General features: G+C 52.1%; 1 protein-coding gene across 6 annotated transcripts in view; it reads left to right on the forward strand.

Moving 5' to 3' along the window:
- Positions 1-14,333, forward strand: part of ZFHX3 (zinc finger homeobox 3) — a 235,847-nt gene that overhangs the window by 82,441 nt on the left and 139,073 nt on the right. For 4 of the 6 annotated variants that reach the window (XR_005027249.2, XM_036897929.2, XM_036897928.2 and 1 more), the window contains exons 2-3: positions 1,838-4,599; positions 9,450-9,946. Coding sequence is in view for 5 of the 6 variants with exons in the window: in XM_036897929.2 (XP_036753824.2) it covers positions 1,884-4,599; positions 9,450-9,946 (3,213 nt within the window). In the remaining variant the exon portion in view is untranslated. The remainder of the gene's footprint in view (positions 1-1,837; positions 4,600-9,449; positions 9,947-14,333) is intronic. The other 2 variants (XM_036897933.2, XM_036897931.2) reach the window with 1 other exon arrangement.

Genomic DNA, 14,333 nt, shown 5'->3' on the forward strand with positions numbered 1-14,333 from the left:
TGGCCCGAGCTGTCAATCAGATGCCGTCCAGCCAATCAGGCGTGTCCTTCAGAAGAGCCGCCCTGGATTCTCACCTGCATCCCAGATAAGCCTTGTGAGGCAGACCCATTGCATTTGCTGCATGGTTTGGTTTAGTGTAGTCGTGTTTGTTTAGACTCAGTATGTCTTTTCTAAGGCACACATAACTTTGTTATAATGGAGTTTGGGGCTATAAACTGGGAGAGGGGTGTGTGTGTGTGTGTGTGTGTGTGTGTCTTGTGTGTGAAACAAAACTTGACACATTCTTCCAAAAAGTTATTTCTCTCCTGAGACTTCTGGTAAATGTGCCTTCCCCGTCTTTTCCCGAGGTGGAGCTCTTGGCTCGCTGTGCAGTCAGGAATCAAGAAATGAGAAAAGAATGGGAAGATGGGGGCTGAGTGGGGGAGGAGGGAGACCAAAGCCAGCCAGAACCTTCCTTCGCTGTGTCTGAATGAGACGTTGGGTGAAGAGCAGCCAGGCGTTCTCCAGGAAGGAGGCATGGGGGAGGGGGCCCTGGACCCATCAGGGCTGTGCGAGGCGGAGTTGCCTGTAGGAGCAGGGCCTGGACAGCCAAAATGCCCCATGATGTTGCCACAGGAGCAGAGCAGCGGCGGGTGATTCTCTGCCTACTTCCCCGGAGATGCTAAGTCTCAGAGGGCAAATTCAGCTCAGTGGCACTTTGGAGTCGGAAACGGAAAAGTCCCAGGGCTGACGGACAGCTGCTTGGGTAGCAACTAATAACTAAGAGGCAAGTGTGGAACGGGGGCTGGCCGAGCCTAGCTGCCATCTCTGCTTGCCACTAAGATCCTTGACAGCAAAACCGCCAAGCCAGTGGTGATCTGACTTGGTCACAGCAATAGGGCCCCATCGACATTGCTGGAGGGGGAGCCAGCCAGTTGAGAGTCTGGCCAGGTCTTCCTAGAAAAAGCAAGCTCGTGTTTTGCACCTACATACTTTTAGTGTGAAGCCAGCTGAGACACAAACAAGGGTGTTCTATGGGTTGGGGTGATGGGCGGAGATGGGAATTCAGAGACATGTCTTCTCTGTTTCACAGTGTCTCGGGGGCATTGGGTCTGTGTTTAGTAAAATGCAATGATGTGGAGTGGGTGACTGCAGCCATGGGCCCTCCTGGGGGCTTTGCAGAGTGTGTCCATGCCTGCACACTTGCCCTCTGAGCTGTGCAACCCTCAGACTCCTTTCTTTGAACTTCTGAAACTTGAAATGTGGTCAGTAAAAGCAACTGCAGGAACTTCACCTCTGAATCAGTTCACACAGGTGTACCATCCTTTTTCCGAGGGTGCAAAATCCTCCTCTTCTCGTCCTTCCCTCCCCAGTGTTCTCCGGGCTCACAGAAAATGCAGGCAGCCAAGGGTGACTTTGTGTTGGCTGTCCGTGTGCAGCGGGGCTGTGTGTGCACCATTCTGTGTCCTCGGTGGGGCTGGTGAGATGGTACTGTCCTCCTCTGCTGTGGCTCGTGGCCTGGCCTGTCTCTAATGCTGTGCTTGCAAAGAATGGAAATTCGCATTTGTCTCCAGGGGTAGAGTGGCCAACAATCTGAAGACAAAGAGGGATTCTCCTGGTGTACCCTCTCTGCGCCCCTGCTCTGGCCATGCGGCCCAGGGACGCCGCCGCCCTTTGCACGTTGGATGGCACGGGGCGATCACTGGGGTTCCTGCTGCCTCGCGGTCTCTGTTGTGGGTGTGGACAGAAGCCTGTTGAGTGCTCTGTGCGGGACCTTAGCCTCGGCCCTCCTAACCTCTTTCCTTTCTCTCTCTCTTCCCCCTCTCTCCCTCCTCTCCCCCTTGCCTCCACCCTTCAGGTCCGATCCGTACTGGGTGCAATGACAGCTCCACGCAGGCCTTACCATGGAAGGCTGTGACTCGCCTGTCGTCTCGGGGAAGGACAATGGGTGCGGTATCCCTCAGCACCAGCAATGGACTGAACTCAACAGCACCCACCTCCCCGACAAACCCAGTAGCATGGAGCAGTCCTCGAGCGAGAACCACGGGCCCCTGGACAGCCTGAGGGCCCCCTTCAATGAACGCCTCGTGGAGAGCGCCGCCCCGGCCGGCCCCGCCGCCGAGCCCGCCGGCAAGGAGGTCAGCTGCAACGAGTGCTCGGCCTCCTTCGCCAGCCTGCAGACCTACATGGAGCACCACTGCCCCAGCGCGCGCCCCCCGCTGCCCCTGCACCAGGAGAGTGGGAGCGACAGCAGCGAGGAGGGGGACGAGGAGAGCGACGTGGAGAACCTGGCTGGGGAGATCGTCTACCAGCCCGACGGCTCGGCGTACATCGTCGAGAGCCTGAGCCAGCTGACCCAGAGCGGGGCCGCCTGTGCCAGCGGCAGCGGGCCTCTCCCTCCGCTCTTTCTGAACTCTCTCCCCGGTGCGGGGGGCAAGCAAGGGGACCCTTCTTGTGCTGCACCAGTCTACCCACAGATCATCAACACTTTCCACATAGCCTCATCCTTCGGGAAATGGTTTGAGGGCCCAGACCAGGCTTTCCCGAATACCTCAGCCCTGGCGGGGCTCAGCCCTGTCCTGCACAGCTTCCGCGTTTTCGACGTGCGACACAAAAGCAACAAGGATTACCTGAACAGCGACGGCTCTGCCAAAAGCTCCTGCGTATCCAAAGATGTTCCCAACAATGTGGACCTGTCCAAATTCGATGGCTTTGTGCTCTACGGCAAGAGGAAGCCCATCCTGATGTGTTTCTTGTGCAAACTCTCCTTCGGGTACGTCCGTTCGTTTGTGACCCACGCGGTGCACGACCATCGAATGACCCTGAGCGAAGACGAGCGGAAAATTCTTAGCAATAAGAACATCTCCGCTATCATCCAAGGGATTGGCAAAGACAAGGAACCCCTTGTAAGCTTTCTGGAACCAAAAAACAAAAACTTTCAGCACCCTTTAGTTTCCGCAGCTAACCTCATAGGCCCCGGACACAGTTTTTATGGTAAATTTAGTGGCATTCGAATGGAAGGGGAGGAGGCTCTCCCCGCCGGCTCTGCCGCCAGCCCCGAGCAGCCTCAGGCTAGTATCTTGACCCCCAGCACCCTCTTGAACCTTGGCGGGCTCACCAGCTCGGTCCTGAAGACCCCCATTACCTCAGTCCCCCTGGGGCCTCTGGCGTCCAGTCCTACCAAATCCTCGGAGGGCAAGGACTCTGGGGCGGCAGCGGGAGAGAAGCCAGAAGCAGGCGATCCGGATTGCTTCTCCGAGAAGGCAGAGCCAGCCGAGGAGGAGGTGGAGGAGGAGGAGGAGGAGGAGGAGGAAGAGGTGGAGGAGGAGGACGACGAGGAGGAGGAGGACGAGGAGGAGGAGGACGAGGGGTGCAAAGGACTCTTTCCAAGCGAGCTGGACGACGAGCTGGAGGACAGGCCCCCCGAGGCGCCTGGGGCCGTGGCAGGCAGCAGCAGTGAGAAGGACCTAGCTCTCTCAAACCAAAGCATTTCTAACTCCCCCTTAATGCCTAATGTGCTCCAGACCCTGTCGAGGGGCGCAGCTTCTACTAGCTCTAATTCTGCTTCTTCCTTTGTTGTCTTTGATGGTGCGAACAGGAGGAATCGTTTAAGCTTTAACAGTGAGGGCGTCAGGGCCAGTGTGGCAGAGGGCGGCAGGAGGCTGGACTTTGCTGACGAAAGTGCCAATAGAGACAATGCCACAGCACCAGAACCAAATGAAAGCACAGAGGGTGACGATGGGGGCTTCGTCCCCCATCACCAGCATGCTGGCTCCCTCTGCGAGCTTGGGGTCGGGGAGTGCCCCTCGGGGAGCGGCGTGGAGTGCCCCAAATGCGACACGGTCCTGGGCTCCTCCCGCTCGCTGGGCGGCCACATGACCATGATGCATTCTCGTAACTCGTGTAAGACGCTCAAGTGCCCCAAGTGCAACTGGCACTATAAGTACCAGCAGACACTGGAGGCGCACATGAAGGAGAAGCACCCGGAGCCGGGGGGCTCCTGTGTCTACTGCAAAAGCGGGCAGCCCCACCCTCGGTTGGCACGAGGCGAGAGCTACACGTGTGGTTACAAGCCTTTCCGCTGTGAGGTGTGTAACTACTCCACAACTACCAAAGGCAACCTCAGTATTCATATGCAGTCCGACAAGCATCTCAACAACATGCAGAACCTACAGAATGGGGGCGGGGAGCAGGTCTTCAGCCACACGGCTGGGGCGGCGGCCGCGGCAGCCGCAGCCGCCGCTGCAGCCGCCAACATCGGTAGCTCCTGCGGGGCCCCCTCGCCCACCAAACCAAAAACGAAGCCCACCTGGCGGTGCGAGGTGTGCGATTATGAGACCAACGTGGCCCGGAACCTCCGCATCCACATGACCAGCGAGAAGCACATGCACAACATGATGCTGCTGCAACAGAACGTGACCCAGATCCAGCACAGCCGCCACCTGGGCCTCGGCAGCCTGCCCTCGCCCGCCGAGGCCGAGCTGTACCAGTACTACCTGGCCCAGAACATGAGCCTGCCCAGCCTGAAGGTGGACAGTGCCGCCTCAGACGCCCAGTTCATGATGAGCGGATTCCAGCTGGACCCTGCCGGGCCTGTGGCCGCCATGACGCCCGCTCTAGGTGAGGCTGACTCCGTGTTTGTGTGTTCTGGTGACGAGAGTTCCGCTGGGGAAATGAAATGGGCTGAGGTCCCACTGATTCAGGCGATGCCTCTGAGTCCACTGGATACCGTTGATTTTTGTTTTCTTGACAGTTGTTTTGTGTGAACTTGAGTGTCTGACAATCAAACGTTTCCCTCAAGAACCTTGAACTCTGTGTGTGCATATGGAAGATGGTATCCATCCAACAGAGACAGGATTACGCTCCGGCTCCACGGGCCAAGATTAAAATTTTAAGTGTTTCCTCTGGGTTTTGGCTTCTGGTCAATTTTCCTGTCTATTCCTGCTCTCTCTTTCTCCCTCCCTTTCTCAGTTTGAAAAATCATCGCCATTATCCGCAACTTTTGGGTTCCATTAAATATGTATCAAACCTATAGGAAACAGTAGCTGGTTTGAAACAGGAGCGATCATCTCAATAAGAGGAACTGAAAACAGTAGTGTACCTTATTCAGATAACCAAAGGCTGGTTCCGGGCTGAGTGGGGAGGTACCCAGGTACGTTTCCCCAAGTTCTGCAGTGGATTCACAGGTCCTGATGAAAGAGACACGTCCTTTTTCTTACTGTGCGTGAGTTGTTGGTGATTAGTATAGTTGGGAATTATATTGCCTTGGGGCAGCACAAGGAGTGGAGTGATGGATGAAAAATGGATAAGTTCTAAAATTGTACATCAAAGAAAGCTAAGCTTTAATATCAGTTAGGTCCTAGTTCATGCAGCGTTTGTTGCCACGAAAAAATAACCCGTGGTGGGGAAGGTGGGGTGGCTGTGTCCAGATACCAAATCTTACTGACTGGTTTCATATGGAACTACAAGGGGATCAAGAGGGTAGGATTTGGATGCCAAAAATCCGGAGTCTTTGTGTAAAAAAACACCATGGCCATTTTGTGGGTAGAGGTTCTGTAGCAGGAAAAGGTACAGGAGTTTCGTGAGGACCAGTGTGATCGTTGGGCCACTCCTGCCCACCTGTGCCTCGGACAGGAGCTGCTAGTCTCCTTCTGCTGATCCCACTGACCTCTTGGGACCAGCAGTGATGGCCTGAATTAAGCAATGTCATCTTACACGGGAGTAAGTTATTATTCTAGGCAATAAATTGTGAGAAGTACCTTCATTTGGGCACGGCTTTGGTGAATGCCAGTGGGCCAGACCTCACCAGGTGGCCCATCTTCATTTGTGTTTCTGTGCTAATTGCTGTTGCTGAGTTATATTTCATAGCATTTAATTTGTATTTCTGGCTATGCATTTAAATTTGAATCCTTGGTACTTTAATCTTGTTTTCTGTTTTGGAACATTGACCTGTTGATCCTTCACTTCCAAATGATTTGAAGATATTTTACCAATTGGTTAATCACGGATACATAAGGATCAATCATCTTATCCGTCCTGAGTACACAGGGGGTACACGCCAAGGGAAAGCATTAGTATTCTGAGATTCCTTTTTTTTTAAGGCCTATGGGAATTGGGGTTTTCTTGTCTGGAGATTTAAAATCTTGGGGAGGCAGATGTTGGAGTAAATCAAATGTAATGTAGGTGCAATGAAGTCGCAGAAAATGGATGGGTTCATAATGCGTCTAAGTGAGGTCTTTTTAATGACCTTGAAAACCAGTAATTCTGACTGAGGCTTGAATTGAGAGGTAGAGAAATATGTTGTTTTACAGAACAAGTGTTCTGTGAGTGTGCGGGCCATCATGTATTATGGCATATGGCAGATGCAAGGGATAGAAGAATGGATCCCAGCGTTGTAGATGTACATGGAAGATCTACACTTTATTTCATAAAGAGAATAGAGTCCTGCCTTTACAGACCTTATCTGGGTCAGCCAAGAAGGGCCCTGGAATTTTCAGTGTCACCCCTTGTTGGCTGAGGGACATCTCTGAAAACTTGCGCCTGCCTCAGACTGTGAGAGTTTTGAGGTGGAGCAGAAGCCCGGGTGGGTGTGGGTGTCATAGGACATGTCCGGAGGGAGGCTGGAAGTGTGTGACTTAGTAGAAGCCAAAGTATGCAGATGAGAAGGGCCATAGCTTTCAGTTCTATCTGCAACTCTACCGAATTTTCTTTAGGCAATTTGTGAGAAGGCTGGAGGTTTATTAGATGTTACTGGGCTCTGCACAGGGGAAAAAGTTTTTGTGAAATACATTCCTGCCTACAAAGTTCCTGTTCTCATCCTTCTTTTGACAGAACCTTCTGTTTTGTGACATCAAACAGATCCCGATTCTGGAACTGCTTTCTTACTGGAGGCCTTTAAGGAGGGGGGTCAGCACCCGTGGTTTGGTCTAGTCATATTTGCTCCCATTTGTAGATGAGATATTAGGTGTGAGGCCATCTGAATATCCTTCCAAACATCCCCTTAGACACTGAAGCTTAGCACAGTGCTGAGAAGCAGGTAGCTCAAAGGGCATCTGTGTTTCCTGAGTAGCCAGCCAGCCATAGGGACACCTGCATGGCTTGATAGATGCTCTGCTTCTGCCGTTGTGTCCAGGTGTCTTTTAATCCATGTACCTTTAGGATGGTATGCTGATAGGCAGGTGCATGCATAAGGATGTGATTTGCAGGTTAAAGTTTGGTGCATATGGGGAGATAGGGGCCCACTCCTTTCCAAGACCAACTATCCAGCCTGGCTTAAAAGTAAATACTGCTAAGGCCTCACTCACAGGGGCTCTCCTAACTACCTGTCAGCTGGGGGAGGCTTCTCTACTTCTTGAGCACTGATTGAGTTCCTTCCCGCTCTATACATGTGTCGTATTCTGAATCCTGTGCTTGTTTCTCCAGGGCATATAGTTCTTGCAGGGAGTTTTGGTTCACCCTCATTTCACTGCTTCTGTTTTTGATTTGCATTTCATTTTAAGAGCTTGGAATGGTAACAGGGACTCTGCGTATTCTGACGACTTCCCATTTTCACGAAGACATCCGACAAGTGACACCTGAATTTCTCTTTAGAGTGATCTTGATGTGCTGAGGTTACATTTTAAAAGTGTAGAAGATCGAATGCTTCAGGTGGTCGGTATCAGAAACAAATCCATGTTTGCTCCTTGTCTTACCCTCCAGGCAGTTTCCACTTTGACTAAACACTGAGTGTATTTCATGGACACTGCTTGGCCCTGGTCCCCATTAAGGGCTGGAGCTTTTACACTCCTTTCCCACACCTTGTTTTCTCGCTCATCCTGTAACACCCCTCACCAGGGGAGATGGCAAGAGACGAGAAGCAGAAAGCTTCCTGAGCCTTCTGGAACGCATATACAGAAGGTGTCTGTGGCTTCCTGGGCTGTCCACAGACTTCAGATGCAGCTGGTCTGTTCAATAGAGCCTGTACCAATCTTACCACTCGAGGTGCTGCATGTAACGTAAATAGGAAAATCATTTTTAAAAAATATGTAACTTCTTTTCTTTGATTAGCCACTAACTTGGATTCTAATCAGTCATTTAAAAAAAATAACCTCAGCACAACCACCCATAAAAGGTCAAATTTAAATATCAGTTGGGGTGGGGCAAGGGCAGACATAATAGGTCAAATGTGCATGTGCTCAGAGAGGCAAAAAATAGAAGCCAGTGCTCAGCGTTCTGCTTGGCTGTGCGCTTCTAGGTAATGGAGGGAAGGCTGCTCTTTCCAAGCCTTTCTTGTGATATAAATAAGGGCTTGCAGTATTAATTTGCTGCTGGTGAATGAGAGCTGTCTCTGGGTGATGCGGGGCAGTGATGGACTGAGATCGAACAGGGCTGGAGAGGGAAGAGCAGAGCTTTCTCAGACTCTTCTTTTTGGTGGGGGGGACCACAAGCTGACCTTTGCATTTTATGGTCCATCTCTACCCACTTCCTGGACCTGTAACATTTCAGCTCCTTTTTACAGCAGACATTTGAGCATCTGTACGGGGGCCGGGCACTCTAAGGGTTTGGTGAAGAGAAGCCTGGACTCCTGTTCTAAAGAGGCAGCACCCTGATGGGGACAGTGGCCGGCATGTAGCTCTGTAGGTGGCTGACTTAATGACAAAGGAGAAGGTGATATGTCCCATAGTAGACCTACATTTCACATAGTGCGGGACTCAGAAAAGGGAAAAGATTGCAGGCTTGGGGAAATGTGGGAGTTGCTCGTGCCAATGACGGGCAGGTAGGACATTGACTGATGGGATGTGACAGGGAATAGGGAGATCATTTCCAAAGTCTCAGATTTAGTCCTGTGCATGGTGTTCAGTGACATAGTCAGCTAGCCATGTGTGGCGATCTAAATTTAAATGAATTAAAAATACATTGAAATTCAATTCTTCAGTTGCTCCTTAGCCTTATTTCAAATGTTCAGTAGCCACATGTGGCTACCACGTCAGACAATACAGATGTGAAATATTTCTGTCATCACAGAAAGTTCTGTTGGGCAGTGCCACTTCAGGTATATTCTGGGCCCAATTCTGATTCACCACAAAGGCTTAATATCTTAGATTGCAACTGTACCTCATTTCCCAATTTTTGGGGGTCCAGAGTTTCAGGTTCCATTATGGTTATTACTTCTGTCTTTCTTTGAATCTGAGTGAGAGCTTGCATTGAAATATTCAAGACATAGTGGTTCCTACTTCTCTTTAGGTGTTCTTTTCCAAAAGAATAAAAAAAAGGCCTCCCACAAATTTCAGAATGTCCATAGGAAAGATCCAAACACATCAAGTTCATATTTTTTTGGTGGTGTTTCTAGGTAGTAGCACCTTGCAATACGTGAAATGTGATCTTTTTTTCTCCTTGAACCTGGGTTGAGGGTGGGGGAGGGCAGGGTGGTGCCTCGGTCCCCTCTGCAGCCGCGAGCCTGGCCTGATTCTCTCCCCTCTCCTTCCCTGCAGTGGGCGGTGACGTCCCCCTAGACATGCGGCTCGGGGGCGGGCAGCTGGTGTCCGAGGAGCTGATGAACCTGGGCGAGAGCTTCATCCAGACCAACGACCCGTCGCTGAAGCTTTTCCAGTGTGCCGTCTGCAACAAGTTCACCACGGACAACCTGGACATGCTGGGGCTGCACATGAACGTGGAGCGCAGCCTCCCCGAGGAGGAGTGGAAGGCCGTGATGGGGGACTCGTACCAGTGCAAGCTCTGCCGCTACAACACCCAGCTCAAGGCCAACTTCCAACTGCACTGCAAGACGGACAAGCACGTGCAGAAGTACCAGCTGGTGGCCCACATCAAGGAGGGAGGCAAAGCCAACGAGTGGCGGCTCAAGTGTGTGGCCATCGGCAACCCCGTCCACCTCAAGTGCAATGCCTGTGACTACTACACCAACAGCTTGGAGAAGCTGCGGCTGCACACGGTCAATGCCAGGCACGAGGCCAGCCTGAAGCTGTACAAGGTAAGACCCAGGCTATCTCTGTTAGGCGTGGATTGCAGCCTGGGAGATGGAGGGGCTGGGGAGGGCCGCAGTCCGTGGCGTGGCCGGGTTGGTGGCCTGATGCTAACCAGGTGTTGGAAGGCAAGCGAGCACCAGCTTCCTCGTGAAGCTGCAATGTGGCGGCAGGCTTCAGCTGGTGACTGAAGGTCCTCTTTGTGGGGTGCCCCATTTGGAGCAGCCTGGGACTGTCCCGTTGTTCCCTGTCCCTCCAGTATCTTCACAGTTGACTTTTTTCCTTGCTCACAGTTGCTGGTCCCACTGGTGTTTACCTTTGTCTCCTGTGTTGCCCTTGCTTCTGCATGCTTTCTTTTTTTCTTTTTCCATCTCATTAATCCCTTTTTTAAAAAAAGTCTCTTCTGTCCTGGATGCTGCTGGATGCTTCATTCATTTCCACATTGATTTGTTCATTCATTCATTCAACAGCCCTGCACCGAGCATCTTCTGTATGCCCAGCGCATGCATACATCCATGCACAAAATAGACAAAACCCCTGCCCTCATAGAGCTTCCACTCTTTTGGGGGGAGATGGGTGATAAAGACAATGAATAAACTGGCCAGAAGGCAGTACATGCCAGGAGGGGAATGGGGTCAGCTAAGGGGCTCCTTTGTTCTTTCCCTCTTTGCTTTCCGTGCTCTGTGCCCCCTTCTCCTCCTCATGCTTGTATTTTCCTCCTTTTCTCCGAGCTTCTCCCACTCCCTCCTCTGCCTCTGTCCCCTCTCCCCTTCCTTCCTCTCCAGGCCCCCACCCCGCATCTTTCTCTCAATCCATAGACAGTAACGAGGAGGAGGTGCTCAGATACTGTAAATAGTCCTTTCACTTGCACGGCAGAATTGCTCCAGACGTTTCTATTGATTTTCACTGGACTTAAAGCCTCACCTTTTTCTCTAATCATCCCATAATGGCTTTAGTATGAACAATCAGGTACAAATCGCCATAAATCCGCCCAGCCTCCTTCCACACCCTTACTTTCTCATTCCATTTTCGTTCCTTTTATGACCAATCTCTCCTCTTTGCTCTCACACCATTTCCCAGGCCTTTGGGCCAGTGGGTGCTGAGTTTCTGTTGACCCTGAGCCTGGTTCATTCTCCTCTCTACTTGTGGTGATTTTAAGTGGAGACTCCCAATAAGGAAGGCTTCTTATCCTCTCCCCGTATCAGTCTCCGCAGAGACGGCTCACCGGCATCCAGCTTACACTTGATCATTCTCAGCGTGGTGAGAGGCCTGTGTAACATGGATGAGACACCATTTTAGGGAAAGAAGGAAGCAGGAATGAGATGGTGGGAATGGAGTGTTCTGGAATCGACTGCTGACTCCAGCATAGGTGGGCTGGGGTGGTGCTGTGGGGAAGGTCTGGACAGCAAGCAGCCCACCCGCTGTCCTAGGTGGGCACGAGTTTCACTGGGTAGCTTGGTTTTGTGCCACATGGAAAGAAAAGGTCCCCTGTGGTTACTTTAAATTGGAGGTCTTAACTGGCCACATGGTGGTGCCGATGTGGTCAAGAAAACCCGATGGAAAACCAGTGGAAAATGAGTCTCTAAGGGACCTGACTGGGCAAAATTAATACAGAGGACTCGGTGTGGCCACAGGGGTTGTGTGCAGCTTTGATGAAGGTCATTTAGAGGTGGCATGAAGCTGGCCTCATCCATGCACCGGAAAAATTGCCCTTTAGATGATAAATGGTGTGTGGTGGTGATAAACTCTCCACGCTGATCTTCCAGTAAGAGTACCAGGCCCTTGGCTTTGCTTCCAAGCTGCCTGGAACCTGGAGGGTTTGCTGAGAAGTTCCCCATTTGGTCCCCCAAGCTACGTCCACAGGCCACACCTGGGGCGGCAGATTGAGGCTGTCTCCAGGGTGGATGGAAGGGAAGTGTGCGTGGCTCCCTTTGTGTTTTGGACTAGCTTTAGACGTTCATTCTCCCTGGCCTACATTTTCTCATCTTTTGTTTTTTTTTAAGATGGAGGAAATTCCTGCTCAAAAAAGGCCAGTGCAGGTGGAAGGGACCTAAGTGTTAGGATGTAGGATGGAACACGAAACCTGCCTAAAGGAGAGGGTTCCAAACAGTGCGATGGGCCGGCCCAGCCCCGGGGGCGACCAGCTTTCCACAGTCAGGGCAGAATTCCCCGGGTCAGGAGCTGAAGGTCATTAGTCTGGTCTCATCAGTCCTTGGCTGATGACTGTCCCCCGGCCTGCTGGGGCTCTGCCGGGGCATGGGGAGCTCTCCCACCCACCCTGGATGACCCAGCAGCAGCCTCGTCATTCCACTGCCGGCACCCAGACTTTCCACCCGTCGTGTGACTAAGACGGACTTGACCACCGAGGGGATCCTCCTCACAGGGTTTTGTGAGCCCACGGATTTGGGGTGGGGATTGGAGGTGGTCTGAGAGTCAGTTTTTCTCTAGGCCCTGGTGTGGCCTGTAGTAAATGGAGATTGATTGCATGTTATTTTTCCTCTTGCTAATGTAATCCATTAGCCCAGCACATGCATAATCAGTTTAGAGCACAGTTAACTGGATGTAATCGAGTTCTTTACTGTCTGCTAGAGAAACAGCTCCAGATGCTGCTGACCCGGGGAGGGCACCAGGCTTCCCACACACAGCCCCCCTTCCCCAGCCCTTCCCCACATCCCACCCCGGCCCCCTCCCAGGCCTCTCCGCTCCCCCACCCGGGCTTCCCTGGAAAATCATTCCTTATTGGGCAGGGAGACTCCCAAACTGCTTTCTGCTGCACCTGCTCAAGTGGCCATGACGTGTAGGACTTCCTGCTGGCCCTCCCACCCCTCTCTTCCAGCTGAGGCTTTTATTCTCCTCCTCTTCCTTTTTCACGTTGGAGGAGACAGAGTAGCATCCTCAGGAGATGCAAACAGAGGCGTAGCTTTCCGGTTTGTCATTTGACGCACTTTGGTCCAGAGTCACTTCTCTTGGTGTCACAAAGGCTGGGACGTGCGTTGCTGTGTTAGGACTGAGCTGTCTGGAAATGTGAGATAATTTCTAATCTGGACACAGGAGAGAATTGGTCTAAATCTTCCTCCCCCATAACAGACAAAAACTAACCCCAGACCAAAAAACACAGAAAGCAAAAAAGCTGATGTTATCACCATTGCCTGGAACTGTCTAGTTTTGATTACTGTTTAAAAGGAGTGTTTAAATCGAGGTGGATGCGCCCTGCCTGGTGGAAGTGGAGGGTGTGGCAGGCGCTGGAGAGCCCCAGGCTTCCAGTGGCAGCTTTTCCTTTCCTTCCCGTGTCACTCTTGTGAAGCCCTCGTGATTGAGTTCCCTGAGGAGCTTTTTCGTGTGTGTCTTAAATAGTGGACTGCGGTCCAGCCCCTAGTGGTCGTATGCCCGTATCATCACTCCTGCCATTGCGGGGCACTGTGATGCGTGGACACAGCGGGAAGGCCAGTGACCCCAGTCCCGCTTAGAGGCTGGGCTCTTGGTTTCTGTCCAGCAGGAGGCATCGGAGCCGGAGTGGAAGCATGTTGTGGAAAAGGTGCTTGCCTCCCATTAGGGCTTGAGCTCCAGAACATGAATTCCACACTCTTCCGCTTTCCCGAGTAAATCGCTCCTCGTAGAGGACCCGCACACCCAGGCCCTCCTCACTGACTTCTTCCATCCCCAGAGATGTGGGGTGCCCTTGCTTGTCTTACGTAGGGGAGTGTCAGGCACTGACAGCCACCTGCCTCTGCTCTCTCCTCCCTGCCAGCAGAGATCCTGCATCCGCGGTTCACGCGAGCTCTTCTGGGCTCACCTGAGCTTCCCCACTGTGCAGTGTCCCTGGTGAGCTTGGTGACATTTATAGTTTTTCCTGCTTGTGGGGGGAGGGTGCAGAAAGGGTAAGTGGAGACTGGTGCACACCTGCCAGCCATTAGGTTCTGGTTTTCACTTTGATGTTTCTCTTCACCTGAGAGTCATTGGAGTGGAAGTCCACCGACCTGTGCAGACAGAGTCAGACCCCACCAGAATCCACTACCCAAACAGTTCCCTGCTGAGGCTGCTTTGATTGCGCCCAGCCCGAAGGTTTCATATTAATTTTAAATGATGCACAAAGAAGGTTGTCTACCTTGGAGTTGGGTCTGGACCCCATGTGAGCTGTCTTGGGCCAGTTAGGCAGAGGGCGAGACGCCAACTCAGCTGTCCCTGGCATAAAGAAGGATGTAGAGTATGGCACCCTTGACTGGAAACACACACTCAAATTCTCCACGTAGTGGCCCTTCCCTCTTGCCATCCTGCTAGGGTTATGCATGGTGGAAGGAAGGAAGAAGCCCTCCATCAGACCCAGCAATACTTTAAAATCCACCTTCTCCGTTCTCTCCCTGACACGTAAGAAACTTGTTGGGGCTCAGTCTCCAA

This window comes from Manis pentadactyla, chromosome 15 (assembly GCF_030020395.1).
Source record: "Manis pentadactyla isolate mManPen7 chromosome 15, mManPen7.hap1, whole genome shotgun sequence".
NCBI lineage: Eukaryota > Metazoa > Chordata > Mammalia > Pholidota > Manidae > Manis > Manis pentadactyla.